This window comes from Rattus rattus, chromosome 2 (assembly GCF_011064425.1).
Source record: "Rattus rattus isolate New Zealand chromosome 2, Rrattus_CSIRO_v1, whole genome shotgun sequence".
NCBI lineage: Eukaryota > Metazoa > Chordata > Mammalia > Rodentia > Muridae > Rattus > Rattus rattus.
In genome coordinates, this window is record NC_046155.1 from 143,018,217 (window position 1) to 143,043,613 (window position 25,397).

At 38.4% G+C, this 25,397-nt stretch overlaps 1 protein-coding gene across 1 annotated transcript in view; it reads right to left on the bottom strand.

Annotated features, from left to right (window-relative positions):
- Herc2 (HECT and RLD domain containing E3 ubiquitin protein ligase 2) overlaps positions 1-25,397 on the bottom strand; it is a 181,134-nt gene that overhangs the window by 49,097 nt on the left and 106,640 nt on the right. Inside the window, 12 exon segments of the mRNA XM_032893506.1 lie at positions 344-530; positions 1,790-1,961; positions 8,640-8,865; positions 11,220-11,364; positions 12,296-12,467; positions 12,553-12,634; positions 12,780-12,957; positions 13,219-13,309; positions 14,854-14,997; positions 15,095-15,176; positions 19,465-19,576; positions 22,573-22,748. Of these exon segments, the coding sequence (XP_032749397.1) occupies positions 344-530; positions 1,790-1,961; positions 8,640-8,865; positions 11,220-11,364; positions 12,296-12,467; positions 12,553-12,634; positions 12,780-12,957; positions 13,219-13,309; positions 14,854-14,997; positions 15,095-15,176; positions 19,465-19,576; positions 22,573-22,748 (1,767 nt within the window).

A 25,397-nucleotide genomic window follows, 5' to 3' on the forward strand; every position in this document is an offset into this window, starting at 1 on the left:
CACCTAGCAACCCTAGTGAGCCAAAACAACCCTGTAAGAACAACAGGACCCATGAATCAGACTACCCTGAGTTCTCATCTCTCTAAAGAGTCTTCCCAGTTAACAAATTCTCTGACTTTCTGACTTTTAACATTTGAGAATTATACTTAATGACTTTTTAAAAGAATAAATCTATTTTCATTTCAAAACTAAGAGATCTCTTTAAATAGAATATATTTTACTAAGTCAAGCTCAAAATCAAATAGCAGACACAAAAATGAGGTACAAAAGTAAGTAGGGTTCCTAGATACAAAGAAGTCACTTTTCCCTTCAAATTCAACATCACTTTAAGGTTCCCTTTTACCTCTCTCTTTTCTTGCCACAGATTTGGACTCAGTCTGTCCTCAAGATCAGCAGCCAGCAAGCCTTCCTCCACATTCATGGGACTGGCCATTGCTGATACATCAGAAGCCGGTGCTGAGGAGGAGAATGAGGGGCACTCCACTGGGGCGAGCATGCCAGCTGGCATCAGGGCTCCAACCACTGCATCTCTGTCAGAACAGAAAGCCAGGGTTGTGGTAAGCCACCTTTTCATCTGGACATTATAAGAAGCAGCTGGATAGGTCAAGTGCTCACTAAAAGTATGTCTTCATTATAAGAGAATATGTACAAATATGTTTTAGAAAGCTGTGCATTATTAACCAGGTAACCAACAGCTCTAAGTCAAAATGTATACCCCGATTTTTTTATAGATATAAGACACACAGTAGCATTTCAGTCCACAATGGATTGTATATATTAAACCATGATTTTATAGGACCATATCAAGTAGAAAGGCCCCAGTGAGCTTAATTTACATGCATATGTTCCTTATAACATTAATATAATGTGTTTCTGGGACGGTAAACTCAGTATTATACTACACAGCATATGGAAATACTTAAGTGACAAGTGGTGTTGAATGTCTAATCTAAAGCCAGAGCACAATAAGCCTCTAGCTCAGTGTAGGATAACCTGTTGGGCGGCTCTTGGAACTTGAGGAATAGATAGTTGATGTTTACTAACAACCTGATATAATAATCAGCAGATTAACTGTCTCTTGCATGTCTGTTTTAGGTGTTGCTCCTAAGCTACATAAGCACAACTATCAGAGTCACACCCAGGACACATTAACTAATAGGGCAAGTCACTTAAGTTTTGCTATGGCTTGAACCTCCATGTTCCCCAAAAGACCATGTGGTAAAGTCCTACTACTCAGCTATCACTACTGGGAGGTGGTGGGATTTGTAAGAGAAAGGGTCTAGCAGATATCCTTGGGTGAGGAGATATGTTACTAAGGGGACTGGAACCTTGACTGCTTCCTTCTGTTTTCAACTTCTGACTGTGAAGTGAGAAGGTTTTGCTCTGCCTCAGCACTTACTATGATAAGCTACCAGAGGCCAAAGCTAGAAAACTGACTGAAACAGGCTCTGAAACAACAGCAACAAGTGATTATGTAAGACGACAAGAACTACCTTATCAAGTGAGTCAAAAAAATAGTCATTTTAAACATCACCATAAATTATCATTCTCTTTCCTTCATATAGATACAGAATTATCAATAAAATGAAAACATCATTATTTTCTGATTCATATTTCAATACTCAGTTGGGTTTTATTGTAAGGGCCAAGATCCTATACATCACCAGTGAACGTTTGTGACTTGCAACTCATAGTACTTAAGACAACAACACAACATTCTTGTAAACATCTGGCAATTAAAATATTATTTACAAAATAGCAGAATTTACACAGCAACACAGCAGCCTACCTGGCATACATAATCTGCAGTGCTGTAAGGATGTGAGATAAGGCCTGCTGCTTAGCCAGGTTTCCTTCCAGTGACAGGAGAATCTTGGCAAGAGAAGGGCGATTAGGCTTACAGTTACTCGCACCACTTATCTTATTGCTGGAAGAAGAAGAATCAGCATCCGAAGGCACACCTAAAAGAGGGAAACAAAAATCAAAGTTGTTTTTAAGATCACAGATTGTGGGGGTTGGGGATTTAGCTCAGTGGTAGAGCGCTTGCCTAGGAAGCGCAAGGCCCTGGGTTCGGTCCCCAGCTCCGAAAAAAGAACCAAAAAAAAATCACAGATTGTTCTTTTTCTCTGGTTTGAGCATTTAGGTTATTCTGAAAACAAAACACAGTATTCACTTTGATATTTATGAAGCACCTGCTCACATCATTCAGGCTGAAAAACCCTAAAATTCAAAATAGACTGGGAGTTCTCAAAAGGCTCTCTCCTTGGCAGCCATAATCTCAGCATAGATTGGGGAGGGGCTCAAGAAGTTCCTCCCACCATTGAACTTAGGAAGGAAAGAGTTTGTTTTGCTTATACTTCAAAATCATAGTCCATCACTAAGGAAAGTCAAGGTAGGAATACAGGCTGGAACCTGAAAGCAGGAGCTGATGCAGACCTCAAGGAGGAATATTGCTTAATGGCTTATTCCTAGCGGCTTACTCAGCATGTACTATTATATACACCACCCACAGCGAGCTAGGCCCTCCTATATCAATCAAGAAAATGCGGGACACACTAGTCTATAGGCACATTCCAATACCCCTAACACACACACACACACACACACACACACACACACACACACACACACACACACACACCTACCTTAAAACCAACTTTGTGAAAACAGCAGTCCTTAAAATGGAAATGAATAAATTTCTCAAAGAATTTCAGAAAAACACAGTGAGAAGAAATGAACAAACCCCTTTAAAGAAAGCCAAGAAAAATAAACAAGTGAAGGAAATGAATAAAACTGTTCAAAACCTGAAAATGAAAATAGAAGCAATAAAGAAAAGACAAGCTGAGGGAATCTTGGAGATGGAAAATCCACATAAGTGAACAGGAACTACAGGTGCAAGCATAACCAGCAGAATACTAGGGATGGAAGAAAGAACCTCAGGTGTAGAACATAAGAGAAAATGTTAAATCTAAAAAATTCTAAAACATAACATCCAGGAAATCTGGAACACTGTGAAAAGACGAAACCTAAGAATAATTGGAATAGGAGAAGAAGAATAATCCCAGCTCAAAGATCCAGAAAACAGTTATAATAAAATCACAGAAGAAAATTTCCCTAACCTTAAGAAGGACAGGCCTATTAAGATATAAGAAGCTTACAGAACACCAAATAGATTGGACGTAAAATAAAGTCCCCCTTAAAGTACACCGACTTCTCAATGGAAACTCTAAAAGCCAGAAGGGCCTGGACAAATATCTTAGACTCTAAAAGACCACAGATGTCAGACTCAACTACTGTACCCAGCAAAACTTTCAATCACCATAGAAGGTGATATTCCATCCATTCCAAGATATTGCATGAAAAAATTTAAATTTAAACAATATCTTATCCACAAATCTATCACTATAGATGTTTGAAGGAAAATTCCATCCTCAAGAGGCTAACTACACTCATGAAAACAAGAAATACTCTCTCACACACACATACACACACCACCAACAACAAGAAATAACATTTCTTGGTTATATCAATGGATTCAATTCCCAAATACAAAGGCATGGCTAGCAGAACTGATGCTAAAACAGGATCTATCCTGCTGCATACAAAAATATGCATCTTGACCTCAAACATTACTCGGAGCAAAGGGCTAGGAAAAGATTTTCCAAGCAAATGAATCTGAGAAGCAAGCTGGAATAGCCATTCTAATATCTAATAAAATAGACTTTCAGCCAAAAGTTATCAAGCATAATGAGGAAGGACACTTCATATTCATCAAAGGGAAACTGCACTAAGAGAAAGTCTCAATTCTGAACATCTATACCCCAAATGCAAGGGCACCAATGTTCATAAAAGAAACCTTAGTAAAGGGGTTGGGGATTTAGCTCAGTGGTAGAGCGCTTGCCTAGGAAAAAGGCCCTGGGTTAGGTCCCCAGCTCCTAAAAAAGAACAAAAAAAAAAAAAAAAAAAACCTTAGAAAAACTCAAAAACACACATTGAACCCTACAATAGTGGGAGACTTCAACACCTCACTCTCACCAATGGACAGGTCACTGAAACAGAAACTAAACAGAGACAGAGTAAAACTTATAGAGGTTAGGAACCAAATGGATTTAACAGATAGCTACAGGACATTTCACCTTTTACTCTGAGCAAGTGTCTGTCTTTGTTTTTGTTAATGAGATATGTTTCTTGTATGCAGCAAAATGCTGGCTCTTGTTTGCATATGGAGTCTGTTAGCTTATGTCTTTTTATAGGTGAGTTGAGTCCATTAATATTGAGAGATATTAAAGACAGATGACTGTTGGTTCCTGTTATATCTGTAGGTAGCTTTATGTGCTTGTGGTTTTCTCCTTTGTTGTGAGATGCTTAATGTCTTTTCTTTGGTATAGGTATCTTCCTTGTATTGTAGTGTTCCTTCTAGGATCCTCTGTAGGGCTGCATTGGTAGATAGATACTGTTTGAATTTGGTTTCTCCATCTATGCTGATTGAGAGTTTTGCTGGGTATAGTAGCCTGGGCTGGCATTTGTGTTCTCTTAGAGTCTGCATGACCTCTGACCAGGCTCTTCAAGCTTTCATAGTCACTGTTGGGAAATCTGGTGTAATTCTGATAAGTCTGCCTTTATGTGTTACTTGACCTTTTTCTCTTACTGCTTTTAATATTCTTTGTTTTGTGTATTTGATGTTTTGACTATAATTTTTATAGCAAAAATAGTTTCTTTCTTTTCATGTACAGGGTTGGACATTGTAACTCTACTCCATACTTCCCTTAAACAATGATATCATTTCATTTTGATATAACATGTCTTGTCTTAAAGATTTCCACAGAAGTTATTAAAGAAATGGATTGAGATTTTAAAGAAAAGAAAAAAAACATTGTCATACTTCAAGACCTATACTCCACAAAGTTGGAAAATCTAAAAGTTACCAAGTTAAATCAAGATCAGATAAACAATTTAAATAGCCCTATAATCCCTACAGAAGCAGTCATTAAAAATCTCCTGACCAAAAAAAAAAAAAGTGTAAGTCCAGGGCTAGATGGCTAGATAAATTTTTAAAGAAGAGCTAATACCAATACTCCTCAAATTATTTACAAAATAAAAACAGAAAAAGCATTGCTAAATTCAATTTATGAAAGATCAGGGATACGAGGCACATAGCTAAATTAAAAAGGCAATTTTCAACAAGTCAATACCAAATTAAGTGGAGAGAAACTAACAGCAATTTCACTAAAATCAGGAAGAAGACAATGCTGTCCATTCTCTCAATATATATTTAATACAGTACTTGAAGTTCCAGCTAGAGCAATAAGACAACTGAAGATCAAAGGGATACAAATAGGAAAGGAAGAAGTCAATGTATTGCTACTTGCACATGATATGATAGTACATAGAAGTGACCCTCAGAATTCTACCAGAGAACTCCTATAGCTGATAAAAAACAACAACAACAAAAACCCTTCACTGAAGTGGCTGGATATAAGATGAACTTAAAAACAAACAAAAAAGCCCTCCTTTATACAAAAGACAACTATACACAAGCTATGAAAGAAATCAGGGAAACAACAACCTTCATATTAGCCACAAATAATATAAAATATCTCGCAGTAACTCTAACCAAGCAAAGTAGTCTTATAGAACAAGACTCTTAAGTCTTTGAAAAAAGAAATTAAGCTGGTGCTATCTTTTACTCTGATAGAATATTATGACCAAGACAACTTACAGAAAGAAGAATTTATTTTGGCAGTTACACACAGAAAGTGTAAACTAGTAGGGAGGCATGGCAACAGGTGGCAAACTGAGAGAACACATCATCAACAGTAAACACAGAGCAGAAAGAGAACTGGAAGTACTGGAGGCTACTTTTTTTATTCCCCAAAAAGCACTCTCAATGGCTTATATCTTCCAGCAAGCCTGTATGTCCCTATAATCTCCCTAAACAGTACCACCCACTGGAGATCAAATATTCAAATGCCCAAGACTATGAGGGACATTTCTCATTCAAACCACAATAGTAAGCACATCAAAAGGTACTTAACATGAGCAAAAGCACAATGAGATACCATCACACATCCACCACAATGGCAAAAATTAAGAGCAGTGAACCCAAAGCTCAAGGAACAATGTAAAGAGGGAACAGAAAGACTGCAACACTCAGAGAACCAGACAGTATCTTTGATCTGTAACAGGAAAGCTAGGCCCATGAAATCTCAACAATATGATCAACTAAACAACACCAACAGGATGACATGTCAGCATGAATGGGAGACGTCTCACAAGGTTACATCCCTTGAAGAAGCAAGCTCTAGTCAAATAATGACTACTAAGAGAGATTTAGTCTTCTCCAGGGACCAGTCCCCTGATAGGTTATCAATATCAAGTGGTCAGCCCTAAACACATATGCACATGTGCAACACTAAATGGATTCAGTAGGGTATGTGGGTGGGTGGGTGGGTGGGTGGGTGTGTGCATGCATGCTTGTGTGTGTGTACGTGTGTGTGTGTGTGTGTGTGTGTGTGTGTGTATGACAATAATAACTAAAGAAGGATGAGTAATGAATGATGGGAGTGAGAGAAGTTGAAGAGTGTGTGTGTGTGTGTGTGTGTGTGTGTGTGTGTGTGTGTGTGTGTGTGTGTGTGTGTGTGTGTGTGTGTAAATATAATACCTGTGTATGAAATTTTCAAAGAAATACAAATTTAAACAGTGCTTTTTGGTCATGACATGACCAGTGCACGCATCAACTCAGTGCTGTGGCAACCTTCATAAGATTTGTCCAAGTCAATTGGGTTAATATTTTACCATGAAGTATGAGGGGTGTTCAGAAGCCCCCATTCCTAACTGAGGAGCTATTGACAGCTCGTAATTTCTGGGCCAAGAAGTCAATTTCCTTAACAGTGTGGTTCCTATTAGGTGGACCCCATTATAGTAGATAGCCCCATTCCCATTAGTTACTTATAAATAACATAAATTAAAGTTCATGGGTTATTAAACTTTTTTTAAAAAGAGGATAAGAATGAGAGAGGGCAGGGAAGGCACAGATCTGGGAGGAGTTAAGGAGATGGGTTGAGGGTACATACAATCAAAAAACATTGTATAAAATTCTCAAAGGATTAAAATACTTTTTAGAAAACAGTGAAGATACAGAAAAAACTAGATTACTCATATGTTGCTAGCAAGAATGTAAAAGAGTATGGTTATTATACAAAACAATTTGATAGTTTCTAGTGACACATACTTATAAAAACAATTAGCATTTATACCAATGATCAAAATCTTGTTTTCACACATACAGACGCACAGACACACAGACACACACACACACACACACACACACACACACACACACACACACACACATACACACACACACACACAAACCTGGATATGATAAAGAATGTTAATTTAGAACAACCAAACACCACAAATGTTGCAGGATATTTGACTATACTGTGAACCCTAAGATTGTATTTACTGAAACAAACTGTTTCTAGTTGCATTGTGGCTCAGCCTTAGCACCTACTTTTAATCCCTCTAGCTGGAATACATACATGCCCTAAGTACACATCTATAATCCTAAACAATGAAGGTAAAGCTAGTTTGTAGAAGGAAATGTTTGAAAATGATGTCTGACTGAGTGGCAGACAAACTGACAAATCAGAGAAAGATTTGACAGAATAGGATATGCCCAATTCTCACAAGAACAGAGAAAGAAACAAGAAGCTACTTAAGACAGAGCAGGGCGGGGGGTGGGGATTTAGCTCAGTGGTAGAGCACTTGCCTAGCAAGCACAAGGCCCTGGGTTCGGTCCCCAGCTCTGAAAAAAAAAAAAAAAAAAAAAAAAAAAAAAAAAAAAGACAGAGCAGGGCAGAGGAGGAGGAGCAGGCAGTTTTACTGGGACAGCTGTACAGACAGTTGCAGAAAGAGAACAAGCTAGATATAGTTGAAGACAGAATGAGCCAGAGAATGAAAACAGGCCAGAAGATTAGAATAAAATGTCAATGTTAGCAAGAGGCCAACCAGAGAAATTGAGGAGGTGGGAGAGGGAGCGAGGGGAAGAAGAGAAACAGCTAGACAGATGGACAGATGGACAAACAGACAAACAGACAAACAGACAGACGCAAGATTGAGTCAGTCAGCTTGAAGAAGAGTTTTAAGCCAGAACAGACGAGGTGACTGGCCAGCCAGAGCTCAGAAAGAACAAGAAGGGGTGAGTTTATTCAGCATGAAGTCTCAGAGGCCTAGATAGTGAAGAGGCTAGAAGCTTCCAAGATAGGTTAGCAGACTGAGGAAGGAAGCCTCAGAGGCAACAATTAGCTCAGACAAATAAAAAATACTTTAATACACAAACAATTTTGATGCCCTTCAGTAAATGAATAAAGCATGAAACATTAAGGAACAAAAAAGAAATTCTTTACACACACAGCAATTTAAGATGATTCTGTAGGGTATCACATAGTATGAACAAAGCAAATCACAAAAGTTCATCTATACAAACAAGACGAGACAGAAGCTACACATGAAAAACATAAATACCAGCATGGAGATTAACACCAGTACAGTCTGTCTCAGTACATTTACGTCAGTCTAGACTCTGACTGTAAGCTGCAGGAGGATCTCTGCAAAGTTTATAAACTCTGTGTTACCTAAATATGAAGCACCTAGTGGGTCTCTTGCAGTCTGGAAGAGGACAGGCTCATGGACAGATGGTGTGGCTACATCTACTGTTGTCCATGCCACACTATGGGATGACCCACAAGCCACTCGAGTGATCTTCTGGCCTTCCAGGCCTTGCACAAGTGTTGGCTTTCTGTTAACTGTGGTTGTGCCATTGCCTTGTTGGCCGTGGTCATTGTCCCCCCAAGCATATACCTGTTAAGGGGGAAATATTCACATTTTTAAATACTTACTTGAAAATGCATATAACATATTTCATAGTACTTTAAAAAACTGGACTCTTAAAGATAAAAATCACTTACAACGTATCAAAAGAGCACAAGTACATACAGTTCTGAGGAAAAATCAACTATAAAAATGCTTACCATCAACTATAAATACTTAGTATTATTCTAATTAATTTATTGTTTTGGATGGGGGGATGCATCCTTATCCTTGCTCTAGCTAAGTGTAATAACTCCACCATACTATAAATTGTAAATAAAAATAAAAATACCATGCTTATTGTTCAAGTAACTTGTTTTTTAGGTTTTATAGTCATAAAGAATAATTCACTTCTGATTAAACAATAATATGCTAATATCACTTTCATAAACCATATTTAAAATATGGCTCAATGAGCTAGTAATACTATATTCTTATCAAAGCAACAAATTTAATTATATATATAAAAATACTGTGTATTTCCAAAATAAAATCGTTGTAGCTTCTCTCATGGAGGTACAGCCTCTATCATGGAAGTATGTCTTCCTTCCACTATGTTGGTTCAGCCTTTCTCATGCATTAGGTTTTTTTTCCTAGAGTAGAAACTGCTAATAGCTTAGGGGTACTTTCGATGATAATTTTTATATTCCAGCATGGATTTCAAAATGGGGAGGAGATTTGAAAAGGCTCCCAACCCAACCTGTGCTGACAATACATCAATAAACAAGATGAACACCACTCTAACAGTTCTCCAATATTAGGCTGACGCAAAACAGACTACAGTTTTAGAGTGTAAATTTTAAATCATATAAGGAAGTCAAAGAAGTATTTATTAATCAAAATGGGAACCATTATAATAAATAAATACATTTTTGCCAATGTTTGTTCCTACAATATAAAAATCTAAGCCTCAGGATTTGATAAACTCTTAGAAAACATTTTCCCATTGGTTGTGGAAAGTATTTCCCCTGTAAGATTTTTGAAACTTGGCAGATGGATGGTGAGAGTACTGGTACATATGGTGGGCAAAGCACAAGATCACAGCTCAACTAGTTTAACCTTTGAATCACTGGTTGAACAAACAGCTCATGTCACTGATTTGCTGAGCATCCTTCTAAGATGTAATGATTTGGGCGAGATTCTGAAAGCAGACGAGCAGCAAACCATCAACAATGACCATAGCCTTTTTATGCTCTGTTTTGTGAACTTCTCACTTTGGAAAGTGTTTTTGGAGTTTCTTTCTTCTCTGTCCAACTAGCAAGCACATCACAGCTGGTTGGTCTGTACAATCCCCTTTTCATCACATAGCACAACCTAACCAAAAACAGTTCTACTGTTCATCAATTAAGACAAGATGACAATGCAACTTTCCAATTTGCCTCAAATACCGAGGGACTGTCGAATGGTCCGAGCTGAGCTAGCTGACGATAACCTATGAAGCCCTATGAACCGTCCTCCATGACTGCTTGGTCCCTGTCCACTATGCTTCCCACCTTGAAGGCTCTCATCTCATTGTAAAACTTCTGGAGCCAGAACTGCATTGTCCATTGTTAACAGTTCCTGCCCAGAAACATTGCTGATCTTGTAAATTATTGCCACTGCTTTAGGACTCATTTTAAACTTAAGAAAATCACTCAAATCACTCAAATTTGGGTTTTTTTTGGTTTTTTGTTTTTAGGGGCTTTTTGTTTTTGGTCTAATATCATAGACCAACATAGTATAACATAAATGACAAGTAATAAGTTATTAGCAAAAAAACAAAAACAAAAACCATACAAACACCCCCATGTATTGTTAAATGTGCATTAAAGTGACACATGATAGGGATTGTTGAGATGACTCAGCAAGTAAAGTCCTTACAGCCATGACTAGGGACCTGAGCTCAGTCTTCAAGATTCACATGGTGAAAGGGGAGAACATGTGTGTACACATCCACACAGATGGACAGACATAAACAAACTCATAAATAACTATTAAAAAGTATTCAATCATAAACCATTAACAATATATATCAGTATCAAATAACAAATTTCAACAACATAGAAACTGTAATTCCATTTGCACTAACCTAATACAAACCTCATCCAAGCATCTCAGAAGGTTAGAGGTATTTTCTGTTTTTATTTTCTTGGTGTGGCATGTGAAAATGTGGCCCACTGTGTAACCCACTATGCAACCTAGGCCAGCCTTCAACTAGATTTCCTCCTGCTTCAGACTTCCAAATGCTGGGATTAAAGGCACATACCAGCATACTCACTCTGATTACTGCAGTTTTGACTAGATAAGGGGTATAACCTGATGAGCACTGCGAGAGGACACCTTACCACAGGCCACTAGAGCCTTACCTGCCCTGAGTCTGTGACTGCGAGACAATGCAGAGCTCCAACTGCCACATGCACAATCTTTTTCCCTCTCAGTCCTTCCACCACCTGTGGCTTGCGCACATGCACATCAGAGCCATGGCCCAGTCTGAAGTAGTCCCCTTTTCCCCTGAGAAGAAAACAAGTCATTACATGGTTACAGTTTGACAATGCTATACAAGGAAACTTTCACTGCTATACATCTTCTAGAGAAAAGTGATAATGTCATACATAGTACTCAAGAGCCTTGCACTCTAAAACTTCATTGCCATATCCAAATTAACTCAGTAACTTGGCCAGTAAGATCTTTCATGCTGTGATATGTCTTACAATAGCTCTGTTACTATAGATTTAATTGTGGTGTTTTTGTTTGTTTGTTTTAAACTGAATAGACAACACTGAAAACTCCTCTCCCAAATGCTGTCTAGTATGTATTTCCAGGTTGCTAATTGCCTGACATGACATTCAAGAATGATCTGGGCACTCAATTTAGCTCAGTGGTAGAAGCTACTTCTACACTTTTAAATAAAATTCAGTCCCCAAAAAAAAAAAAAAAAAAAAAAAAAAAGGAAATGATCTGGGCTCAATCCTTCACACTTTTTAAATAAAATCAGCTCTCTGCTCTCTCTGTCTCTCTATGTCTCTGTCTCTCTGTCTCTCTGTCTCTCTCTCTCTCTCTCTCTCTCTCTCTCTCACACACACACACACACACACACACACACACACACAGAGTAGAAATTTATTTTTTCAGGACCAAATGAAGTTAGAAGTCTGTTTTGCTCTCCTTATTTCACATAGCTTCCAATACAGTGAAACAGGATTTAAAAAAAACAAAAAATTATTTAAACCTCATGCAAACTGGTGTAAAAGTCTCTAGATTTCTTCACAAAAAAGTTGTAAGATCTTTCTGTAAAGTCATCTCAATTCAACAATCCAATATAGATTTTTTTCCATGTAATCATGCCAAATGAATAAGAAAGTAAGTTTTCACAAGCAGCCTAGGCTGTGCACAGGGCTTGCCACACACTCCACATTTGGCAGTAACACTGAAGTGCACGTACCACGTCCACACCACTCCCGACTTGGTGAGTGCCAGGGAAAACTGAGCTCCACATTCAATCTGGCACACCCCCTGGCCATTGAGTCTCTCAATGTTCTGAGGAATATTACAGCCTTCACTTCCTCCTCGGCCCAATTTTCCAAAATCACCATCACCCCAGGAAAACACCAAACCTAGGTTTAAAAAATAAATACCTCAGGTAAATAGTTGGTAACATTCATACCCAGCCAGAAACCTACCATCACAACCAGCTCTTACCTTCATCAGTCAGAGCCAATGTCTGTGCATCTCTACTTCCACACGCAACCTGGATTACTCTGTGACCAAGAAGGACTTTTACCTACTCAATGACAAATTTAAAAACAATGAAGCATGGGAACTGAGAAAACAGCTAAAGTCAATAATGGTCAAGTCTTTAAAAACCGAGACTTAAGGCTTATCTTTGCTAGATAATTTTTATAAGCAATAAAAATGTGTATGCTCACCATTTTGGGTTTCAGCTGTGTTGTGTTATCCCCATGTCCCAATCGACCATACTCGCCAAGGCCCCAGGTATACAGTTCCCCACTGGAGGTCAGGGCTGCACTATGAGAACTCCCGCAGGCTATGTCCCTGATACGCTTGGTTTTCAGGGCCTCTATGAGCCTTGGCTTGTCACAATTCCTAAGGTAAGAGTAAATTACACTCATAACCAAACATCTTTTCAGAGGAGGTCTATCTTTAGTCACCAAAAAAATATATACATCACTCTATCAAACCTTAAAAGAGAATATGTAAAATCATATATATCCATCCAGGTTTTTTAAAATTTAATATTTATTTTAATAAACACTTTATAATATTTCAAAATAACTATTAAAATACACTTTCATTACTAGTTAGCAGTTCCCTGTTAATGAGTGAGGTTGAAGGAAGCAGCCTTACATTCTGCTGAAATGTCCAAGTTTCCCGTCATCACCTTCACCCCATGAAAACACTTTCCCATCCACAGTTAAGGCTGTAGCATGCCGGCCACCTGCAACATTCATACAGTGGAAGGTTGCCAAAGGTTTTGCTATCCATTCAGCTTGGAACATATCATGTACACAATGTATATGTATTGATTAAATGAATAAACAGAATTATCACTACAATTATCATACAAGCTATCTAGGTGACATATATGTAAAATAAATGGACTTTTAGTAAATTATAAATTGCTAAAATATTTTACCTAAAAAGAAGCAGTAAAATAATAATGACTGTTAATGGGCCTCCTGTTGCTTTTAGTATATAAGTCAAAACATAGATAAAGTAAAAATAAGCACATTATAATTAGGCAGACTGTCATCACAAACAGCAATGTGCACCAGCAGTAGGACTATTTAAACCCACCATTTTGAAAGCTTATCAGCTTATGCTCTTCCTGGACACTCTGAGTCAAATGATCTGCCTCAGGTTATAGGCATGAGCTCTAGTATACAGTCAAGGCTCTGAGAACTTTTGAGTGTCAGGGCATTGCAGCAGATGAGACTCCTGGTACCCAGCATTCACTTTCTACTCTTTATCCCCAATAGAAGACCCCATACTATCAGGAACAACAACAACTTCAATTCCAGAGAGGTGTTGCATGGGGCTACAGTATTACAGCCACCTTCCCACAAAGAGAGGCCAGAAGAGCCAGCACTCTTCACAGGCAAATGCCTTCGAGATGGGCCCAGACTCTAACCCTAGAGTAGTGGTTCTCAACTTCCCTAATGCTACTACCCTTTAATACAATTCCTCAGGTTTTGGTTTGCTGCTGAGTCATAGGGTAAATATCTGATATGCAGAATATCTGATATGTGACCCCCCCCATACACAAAAAAAAAGACTCACAGATTGAGAACCACTGGCCTAGAGGGTAACAGAGTAGAAAAGTAAATTCTTATTTTGCATAAGCTACTACCATTTAAATTGTCTGTTACACAGGGTTATATCCCTTCCCCTCCCCTCCCCTCCTCTCTCTTCCCTTTTCTTCCCCTCCCCTCCCCTCCTCTCCCCTCTCCTCTCCAGTATAAGCATGAATTGAGCTTGGTATCTAGAGTTCAGTTCCATTCTTAGAAACCTAGCATAGTACTTCAGAAAAACATTCAGCAAAGCCAAAGCTGAAACTGAAGGACAGCAATGAACTCATTTGAAAAATATCTGTATCACTGAAGAGTCATAGGTACTTTAAGGAATTTTATAAAAGCCATTGACTTCTACAGTAAAATAATATAGTGAAACAATAGAACTTTGTAGTTTCCTAGCTAAACCCATGCTGGGCCTGATACAATCACTCCAGGTCTGAATACACTATCTTTTTATATACCCTCAGGCCTAAAATGCCAACAATGCTAGCTTCCAAAAACCTTTATTAAGTACTAATAACTAAATCTTAAACCACCTAGGGACCTATAACACCCATCTTTTCTTCAAAGTAGTTAACTAAAAACCTTGAAAAACAAAACAAGGTCACTTCAGGAAGTTACTTAAGGGCCTTAATCACTTAGTTGCAGGAGAAAAAGCTTATTAGAAACTGAGCACTGATGTACATACCTGAGTGAACTGCTACCTTCTTGACCACGTAGCTGCTGAGAGCTGTAATCTGCCGAGGAATAGGAACGGTCCCACTAGACATACCCAGGCCTAGTCGGCCATTTGTGGCTTCTCCACAAGAATACACCTTCCCTTCCACAGTCACTGCAAGAACAGTCAAAAGAGGTGTCACTTCAGTACATAAAAAGCTATTGTTTTATGTGTGCCAAACATAATTTTTCCAATATTAGAATTATCATACCTGCAAACAAGCTCTTAGAGCCACCAGCCACCTGAACCACATTCAGGGCTGACAGAGTCTCAGAGAATGAAGGAACCTTTATCTGGAATAGGATATTTAAAACAAAGAAAGGAAAAAAGATAATGTTCATAAACTTTTTAAATCATAAGTGATCTTACCAGATAATATACAGAACAGCTATTAGTTTCTGATTACCTTAGCCACAGGAGTCCTTACCGCTGATATATACAAGCTAAAATATTTTAAAGATGAAAGAATACTATTAGATTGACTTGATTTGCAAGGCAGACACACAATTAGACCGAGAGCTGGAGTGACATTCAGCCCAGGGCTTGCTACACAGGCATGGGGATTTGAGTTCAATCCCTAGAGTCTATATAAAAGAGCCAGGTATAGTTTACAATCTCAATGCTGGGGAAGAAATGCAGCTAGATCCTTTGAAACCTAGCCTAACCAGTGAGTTTGGTGTGTGAAAAGACCCTGTCTCAAAAAACAATGTAAACGGTGCCTAAGGAATGGCACCAGTAGTTCACATCCATATGTATGCACACACACCGAAAAGGAGCCACTTGTTGGTACCATTTGAATCCTCAGAGCCATAAGTGTTCACAACTCTTAACCTTTCCATCTAGGTACATGAGAACATTTCTGTACTAAAAGGTATTAAATGAAGTTCACAAGTTATGATTTGAACATAAATACCACCACAGGGTCATGCGTTTGAACATTTAGTCTCCAGCTTGTGCTACTATTCTGGAGAACTGAAGATTCTGTAGCAGATGGGAGCTAGATGGAGAAAATTAAATACTTGGAAGCTGGCCTTGAGGAAGCACAACTCTGCAGGTAGCCTTCTCTCTGCTTCCTGATCTGCTCGGAAGTAAGCAAGCCACCACCACGCCTTACACTGTGACATACTGTCCCTCTCAAAATGTGGGCCCAAACAATTCTTTCTTTCCTTGAGTTGCTTCTTTGAGGTATTTTGTTACAGCAACAAGAAAGATCAAACAATACAAATATAAAGATTAAACAAAAGGGTAAATTGCATTTCAAGTCACTGCCTTGTTCACTCTCTTTTTGACTCACAAAATGGTTCAGTGAAGAATTTCAGTATGTGGCCTAGAGACTGTTTTTGTGTTATTTTGGGGGAAAATGTGGCTGCATTTTGCCACTGTCTGATGAGTGTGACTGAGGTTAAGGTAAATAGACTTAGATTAATTGCTTTGAAAAAGGAAGTCTCAAAACAGCCTGGTGTAAATTCTGTTGTGTAGTTACTAAAGTTCATGCTTATGAAGAGCATTTTAAGGAAGAAAAGGAAGTTGAGAAAGGAAAAATACAAAACATAAGGTTCAAATATTAAAGGTATGCCAGGAAGTGAAATGGAGCTAAATCCTGTGTTCAAGGATATTAAATTGAATTAAGGGAGTAATGACCTTGGGGCAAGATCCCACCCAGTTAAGTTAGCTCCAGGCAACTTAGTACAAATCTTTAATCCCAGGAGGCAAAGACAAGAAGATCTCTGAGTTCAAGGCCAGCCTAGAACAGAGTAAGTTCTAGGTGAAGAAAAACTTAAATGCAGGTGTGGTGATACACACCTTTAATCCCAGGATACAGGCATGCAGATCTCTAAATTCAAGGTCAATCTACGAGCAAGATCCAGGAGAGTCAAGCTTAGGCAGTGAAGAAATTAGAAAAGAGGAAGCTAGTGATAATATAACAAAGTGAGGGGCCATGTTCCAGCCCCAGCAAGCAGCAGAACTCAGCAGCTTTGGCCATGTGTCTCTGGCTTTATATTCAACAGGAGAAGAAGACTACTGGGACAATTGATGCTGGTTAGCTGGAGCTAAGAAATTAATGGTGATTAAAAAAAGAGACCAGTATCACTGAGGTGAAATTTTCTGGGAAGTATTTTCTGAGAGCACCAAAAAAAAAAAAAAAAAAAAAAACCTGTGTTCCAGAAATAGTCAAGGTTGTACCTCGTGCTACAGCTGGACTTGGTAATGTGTAAGAGTCACCCAGGTGATACTGGTTTTGAAGGCATGAAGGCGTTGAAGGCACGAAGGTACAAAAGCTGTTCTCATGAAGAGCAGCTGAGGCTTGGGACTGTGAGAAGCCATGGAAGGCCATCAATGAAAAGTACAGCCTCAGTTAAGTTGACAATTCAGGACTAAAGCAGTCATGCAAAGGAGTTGAGGCTTGGCACCATGAAGAGAGTCTATGAGAGGCTATTGGTGAAGCCTAGTTGCAATGGAAGACTCTAGTGTATTAGAGATTCTAGTACCATGGGATGATCACCAAGAACAGCAGCAATGGTGTTAGAACAACCTGAAGTTAAAGTAGTACAGAGGGCCTAGAACTGGAAAAGGGAAGCCAGACCTTTGAAGGATCATGTGTGGATCTCAGACATTGAAACAAGCTGTAATGGTTGAAGCTGCCTTGGAGACCCAAAGATATTAAAAAGGCCAGAGCTATTTGCTGAGGAAAGCTGCTAACAGGGAGAGGAACCAGCTCAGGAGAAAGTAGTTTGTTACAGTCAACAAAGAAATGAAAAGGAGCTGAACATCTGAATACCCATTTGACATCAGACATGGACATGGCAGAGTTTGAAGTCTACCCAGCTGGTTGCCTGTCTTAATTCGGAGATTACAGTTAAGTGATTAGATGGATCTCAGAAGAGACTTTGAACTTTGGACTTTTAACACAGATGACACTGCTATAGACTATGGGGACTTTAGAAGTTGGAATAAATGTACTTTTAATTATACCATGTTTAGGTATGGCCTCCATAGACTCATGTATTTGGACAAGCCTATGGAGGCCAGGGAGTGGAATGTAATAGTTTACATATGCTTGCCCCAGGGAGCAGCACTATTAGAAGATGTGACCTTGTTGGAGGAAGTGTGTCACTGTAAGGGTGGGCTTCCAGAGGATGCTCAGTCTGTTCCTGGCTTCCTTCAAATGAAGATATAGAACTCTCAGCTCCTTCTGCACCATGCCTGCCTGGATGCTGCCATGCTCCTGCCTTGATGATAATGGACTGAACCTCCAACCCTGTAAGCCAGCCCCAATTAAATGTCCTTTAAATTGGTCATGGTATCTGTTCACAGCAATAAAATCCTAAGACAGAAGTTGTTGCAAACAGGGTGTACTGAGCAAAGGCAGACAAGGGATCTCTGTGAATTTAAGGCCAGCCTGGTTTGCAGAGTTAATTCTTGGCCAGCCAGGGTTGCATAGTGAGACCCTGTATCGGAGGGGAGGGGAGGGGAGGGGAGGGGAGAAGAGAAGAGAAACTATATATTTCTATTTTCCATTGTAGATAGATGTGGTTTAAGTTGAGTCCTCTAAGAAACCCTTTATTATTATGCAGTGAACTGTTTTACCAAGTTGAATGGTCTACAACCTAAAATGGAAACTAAAAGGAGCTCTGGCACAGATGAGACACCTAGATCTACCTGCCACTGCCCACGTCAAAATGGGCATCAGGAGCCTTAGGACATAAATGTAATTAAGGCTTCTGAAATAAAATAAAAATTAGTTTGAGTATGAACATGGAAGAAATTTAAGTTGAGTTCTAACGGTCTCTGACTAGAGGTGTCAGAGGGGCATAACTCAGGATGCTATTATAGAATGTTAAAAAGAGCAGATTTCTTCTGATACAGTTGTCTCCTAATACTAAAATTTGCAGTTAATTGTTTTTGTGACTCAAGATATTGCAATAGTTTAAATGTATTATTTGTTATAGTTATTTTCATTGTGTGTGGGGGGGAGGTCTTATATTTTTGTAAGCAAATACTTCACAAATTAGCATTCAACCCAATTACTCATGAAATGAAGTTCAAGCATGGGATCTTTTATGTGACTTTCTCCTGGCTTCATGACTTATTAATAGTAAGTCCCTACCCATGAGCCACTCCACCATGACAAGTGTGTACATCCAGGTGCATTTTTACTAATTCTCTGTGCTCACAAAGCACCATCTCCATAAAGCTACTCTACCTCAAATATCTAGAAAGCAAAACTCACAACTTATTCATCTTTGTACCATTATGACATTTTTATACATTATTGTCTAAGTATAAATATTATATTGTACTGAAAGCAAGATATAGTTATAACCTACAGTTTTACCTATACATTGTCAAATCATTTCACATGTTTTAGTTTATGCTCTAGTCTTTAGGTAAGTGCAATATAACTATATCTAAAGAACAGAGGCTTCTCCCAAACTCAATTTGACAATTTTTATTACTTTTGAAAACTGAATTTCCTAAACCACATCTAGAAAGAGCATCCTTGCAGAGTCTGACTCCCGCCAAGGCTCAGACAGAAACAATAGTAAACATTCGCATCAGCCACAGGGCATAAATAAGTACCTTAGAGCCTTTAAGCCCACCAAGTTGGTCCTTGTCATTCAGTCCCCACACAAACACTTTGGTTCTTATTGTAGCTGTTGATTCCAACCCTGGAGTCTTCTTTCTAATAAGACTAGACAGGAAAACAAAAGTAGAAAAACAAGGCTTATTCGACACAAAGCATTTAAAATACAAAAGAGCACCTCTAAGTAATGAGCACATTCTAGTCACTCTTAGGAACTCTTATAAGATTTGCTTCACCACAAGAAAACCCCCAATTTGTATGAGTAAGTGTTCCATGAGACCAACATTTTTATAGATATTCCATAGGTGAAAATCTTACCTTCACTTCAGTAAACTTTATACATTAGCTTGTCTTGGTTTTTGAGATAGATCTCACTATGGAGTCTTGTCTGGCATGGCGTACGTAGCCCAGTCTAACATGGACCTCACTGAGAGACATCTGCCTGCCTCTGCCTCCTGAGTACTAGGATAATAGTTGTGCATTGCCATACCCAGTAACGTAATCTTTTACTACAAAAATTTGTATTTTAGCCTTTTATTTTTGATGGAGAACATTCTTGTATCAAATCAACTGGTCATTCTTCCACCATAAGATTCTGTGAGACAAAACTCCTATGATTCAATGCATATCTGCTTGCTTCTTAAACACAAGTAAGTATTACAGTGTTTCATTGGCTCAAGACAAGTCCTATTTGTCATCAGGGTATACAATGAACAGAAGCCAAAAAGTCCTAACAGATTCCACCAAGAAGTACGCCTTGTGGCATTTGGGAGATGGAGTAGAGCACTGTACTTAGACATGTGTATGGCCATTTTATTTTTCAAGAAAAAAGTTAAAATAGATTTAACTACACTACATTGGAGTTCTTTTGATACAGACACACATCAGACAATATGCTACTTTTTTCCTTCATATCCTCTGACTACAACACAAGCTTGAATGTCTGGCCACTGGCCCACTAGGCTGAAGGGTCTCATTCCTGAGTTGCTGCCTATTTGCTGAACCTGTCTCCTGACCTGTCCTTGATGGTAGGAAGCTCAATCAACATCACCACAGCACTAGTTCTCTACTGGATAAAAGTCTCACAGCGCACTGGACAGTGTCCTTGATGGTAGGGAACTCAGTCAACATCACCACAGCAGTAGTTCCCTACTGGATAAAAGTCTCACAGTGCACTGGACAGTGTCCTTGATGGTAGGAAGCTCAATCAACATCACCACAGCACTAGTTCCCTACTGGATAAAAGTCTCACAGTGCACTGGACAGTGTTAAGATTTTTCTCAGCTGTTATTTTGGGGCCAAGTATTAAAACCCTGCCCCACCCCCTTGACTTTTTTTTAATCTATTTTTACAAGGAATAATATTTTGGGTTCTAGAAACTACCCTTTATATAGACTTGTCCTTTTTTTAAAGCATGTTATATAAGAATAAATATTTGCTTTAGGAGATCAGAACCCCTTGGTATGGGAATAAAATGTAGAAAAGCTGACTTCTGATAAAAGGCAAAGAAGAACAAATTAATATACAAGGTACCAGATTATCATATAATAGATTTTTGGTCAAAATATGGCTGAGAAACAAGAGCTGACATTCAGAATATTCAATAAATGTTACCGTGGTAAGTACTGAATGGTCAGCTAATCATCATCACTTGGACACATGCAATTTGAGAGCTGGCTTTGAGACAAACTTCTTAGACTGCTAATTAATCCAGACATTATTAGATAATTAATAGTATTATTTAGAAATTTAAAGATGCATTCAAATGTCAATTTTCCTGTTAGTACATTCAACCATTAAAAAAAACCTCATTACAAAGTCACGGTTATCTCACATGTATAATAGATGTACTGATTAGATCTATTCAACTCATTTTAGTGACCACTAAATAATAAGACTTTAATCTATAATTCTTACATATACTGTGGATAAGCTAGTGTATGCATATAGTACTTTCTTATCTTCTTCTAGGAAGAAGTTTTAAAATAAGGCAGGACAGCATCTGAAACCAATACCACAGGCCCTAAAATAATCTGGCTCACCCACAGTTGCTGGCCCACTCAAGACTAAGAGCATGTATTGAGCTGTAATGCAGATGGAACTACTTTGTCTCCTTATATCGCTGAAAGCAACTCGGAGCAAAATGTGTTTGTTCAACTGAGTTGGTGCCAATGCCTATGGAAGGTTCTGGCTCTACTAGGAATTCAACATGGTCTTAGCAATGTTAGACAAACAGCAATATGTTTGGCACATGTTTGCTGGAACAATCCCACATGCACAGATTCATCTACAAAAGCACAACCTATGAGGAAGGAATATCTACAATGCTGCTGCTAGAACTGCAAATGAGGCCTAAAGTAGCCCTTGTTCCATGTATGTCTTGGAATAAACAGACAAAAGAAGAATCTCTCAGCCCTGGCATATGCTAATCGATTACTTCCTGTCAGGCAACAGTCCACTGTAGTCCCTGAAGGCAACACACACTCCCCTCTTTTCCCAGTTCCAAACTGATGTAGATGAGACTGTCTAATTTCAGTTTTTATGTTCCCTACAGAACTGGCACATAGATGGTGCTCCACAGGAAAATGCTGAATGGTAAGTACGGTAATAATCATCACTATTACACATAAAGTCAGGACTAACAAGAAGTCCTAAGATTCCATAAAAATTATACACAATCCAGACACAGTTTTAAAACAATGTATTTAATGCCACCAAACTATCAACTTAAAATTGTTGAAATAGAAGATTATGCTTAGTATACTCTACCATAATCAAGAAAAAGTAAATCATTTAAGTTAATAGTAAAATAACTGGCCAAAATACACATACTATACTATTACTGTGGAAAAATACCTTTTGGCACAGGTGAGGGAAAAGGAAGCTACAAGGATTTACACCAAAGCAGAGATGTTTCAGGTTTAATGAATAAACAAACAAACAAACAAACTTTATGTTTTATTTTCTTATAAGTTAATTATTCTTGAAACCCTAGCTAAATCTATCAAACACTCTAGTAGGCACAATGCTATCCTCATTCAGAGTAAGCATTTACTCCTGTGAACCAGACAGAATGTAATGAGCACAACAGTAGCGACCCTCACCTCCCAGTGCTGCCTTTGTCATCCTCCTCCTCCTCATTATCTGAAGCCAGAAAAGGAACTGCGGCCAAATCTTCCTCCTCCGCACGGATGCGTCCCAGCAGGATGAGACCGTGGATTTTGCAGTCAATTCCCGAGCTCCTGCACTGTTTTATTGCAATCTCAATGTACCTGTGATACTGGATGAGAAAACAAGGAGAACAAACATCTCAGATTCAAGAGACAGACAATGTTCTGGGAGGATGGGAGATCCGAAACTGCATTTATTATTTCATGAGTCTAGATCAGGCCAAGCTAAAAGGCCACCAACATCAAAGTAACAGAAAGAACAGAGACAGCAGAAAGAAGGTGAGGTGGACTTTACTTTTCCCCCACATAGAAGACAGTTAAGGCATCTGAGCACACTGAGGAGTACAGAAAGATGAATGCTGCTGGGAAGTGCCCTGAAGGGACTCCTAGCTCCCAGTGAAAGCATGAGAACTGCCAAAGAGACAGGGTGGGTTGTTGGAAATTCAAACTGGAGGCAGAATTTCAAGTTAATTAGACACCAGCAACCCCCACACTACAAAGAGGTGAAAGAATCTGAAAGTGAACATTCTAACACCTAAAATCCTCCTTCCTGGCCACTGCCTGGAAAGTAGGTGATCTCACAGCTAGGCAGTGGGAATGTAGGAAGAATGCCACAGAGACTGAGCCAGGTCTGCCTGTCTACCAGTCAAGGAGGGGTAAGGAACCCTGGGATTGAGAAATCCATGAAACAAGTAAATCAGACCTAGGGAAGGAGCTGCAAAATCTCGAACATGGTACAGCATCAAAGCCAGGAGCACCAGACCCCAAGCTACAGTGTAGAGCTGCACAAGCACCATGAGATTATGAAGCTAAGATTTGCAGCAACCCCACCCAGGACATAAGCAAGGAGGAGATACACAGGTTATATGGAATTTGTGATGGCAGAATTTGGCACAGTGTACTGAATAACAGAACAAACACAGGGACAAGTTCTCCAGGTTGAAACACAGGTTCAAGAAGCACCAGTGAAAATGTTCTCCTTTATTCTATATTGCTTTTAATCATTAACTTTTGATTTTAGCATTCTATTATACATATATATATATGTATCTTTTATAATTTTAAATTTTTAATTCTTTTTCCATATTTACATTCTTATATCTTAAGTATTCAACTGATATGCTGTAACTTATACTTTAGGTCTGTGCCTCTTTTCTCTAATTCTGATACACAATGTTTTCTATTGCCTTTTTAAAGCCTCTAACCTATCTATATACTTTCCACTGTACTCTATTTCCTTTTCTTCCCATAGTTCTTTCATTAACTACTTATATACTGATACTCTTTTTTTTTTTTTATTTTTTTTTTTTTTTTTTTTTTTTCATCTTTTTCTTTTTTTTTTTTTAATTAACTTGAGTATTTCTTATTTACATTTCAATTGTTTCAATTGTTATTCCCTTCCCCTGTCTCCAAGTTTCAGAGATACAAGTGCCTCACTCCTGCATCTAACATATATACTGATCACTCTTAATGCATATGTGTTTGCAATATTTCCCTCAACTGGTACACTAGTGTCCCTGTCTCCAAGTCTTACAGAGATACAAGTGAGGGAAACAAAACTCACTCCTGCATCTAACACTGGGACTACTGTCAAAACAAAATCACAGCTTGATACTTCAGTTTTTCCCTTAACATAAATCTAAGACAATCTTACATGGATCACATGAAGAAAAAAAGGAAAAATAAAAGGAATCGGAGAAAAACAACCCAAAGACAGACACAGACAGGCACACACACACAGACACAGACACACAGACACACACACACACACACACACACAAAAGAAATTCAAACTCCATAACATAGCAGTACAGCACAACTTCTCCACAAGCTACCATTTGTCAGACCTGACAAACGAAGACAATGAAATGAAATGCTAGGAAAAGGTTTCAATTTCTTAGCTTTAAAAAGTACCAATGACCAAATGAAGACGCAAATAAACTGAAAAGGAAATCAATTCTCGACCTAGACAACAAAGTTATGAAATCAATTTGAAACTTACGTAAGAGAGTTAACAAAAAAATACAAGAATCAGTAACTTCAAGGAACAATTTGGAAAGTCAAGACTCCAAAAAGGAAGGCAAACAGGTATTAGATAAAAGAAAAAAATTAATCAAATAAAAAGCCCAGCAGAAAGATCATCAATAGATACAGGAAGACCATAGGAAGAGTCCATTCCAGGGTAGAGACCATGGCAGTTAACATACTCAACATGAGAATCAATGAGCTTAATCAAAACTACCAAAATGTAAGACTAATTCAAGGCACCAAACTCCCACATGTAACTGTGATAAAAATCAAATGGCTTAGATAAGGTACTCAATGAAATTTTAGCTGAGAAGGCTCCAAACCTAGAATAAGAAGAGATGGAAAACCAGAAAGTATTTAAAACACTCGAAAAGGGAAAGAAAAAGACCACAAAAGAAATATGCACAGTATATCATAGTCAAGACATTTAAAAAAAATAAAAAAAGTAAAGAAACAAAACTAAAAGTTGTAAGGAAAAAACAATTCACCCTTCCATGAAGAAACATCAGAATAAAATCAAGACTGTCATCACCAACCCTAAAAGTCAGGAAAATAGAAAATAATCTATTTCAACCCCTGAAAGTAAGTAACTATCAACCAAGCTTTCAATACCCAGCAAAGCTATTCACTAACATTTCCAGGGAAGTAAGAATGCTTAACGGCATGCACAAATAACAGTTCAATGACAGGTCAAAACAGACAAAAAAAAAAAAAAAAAAAAAAAAAGCCAA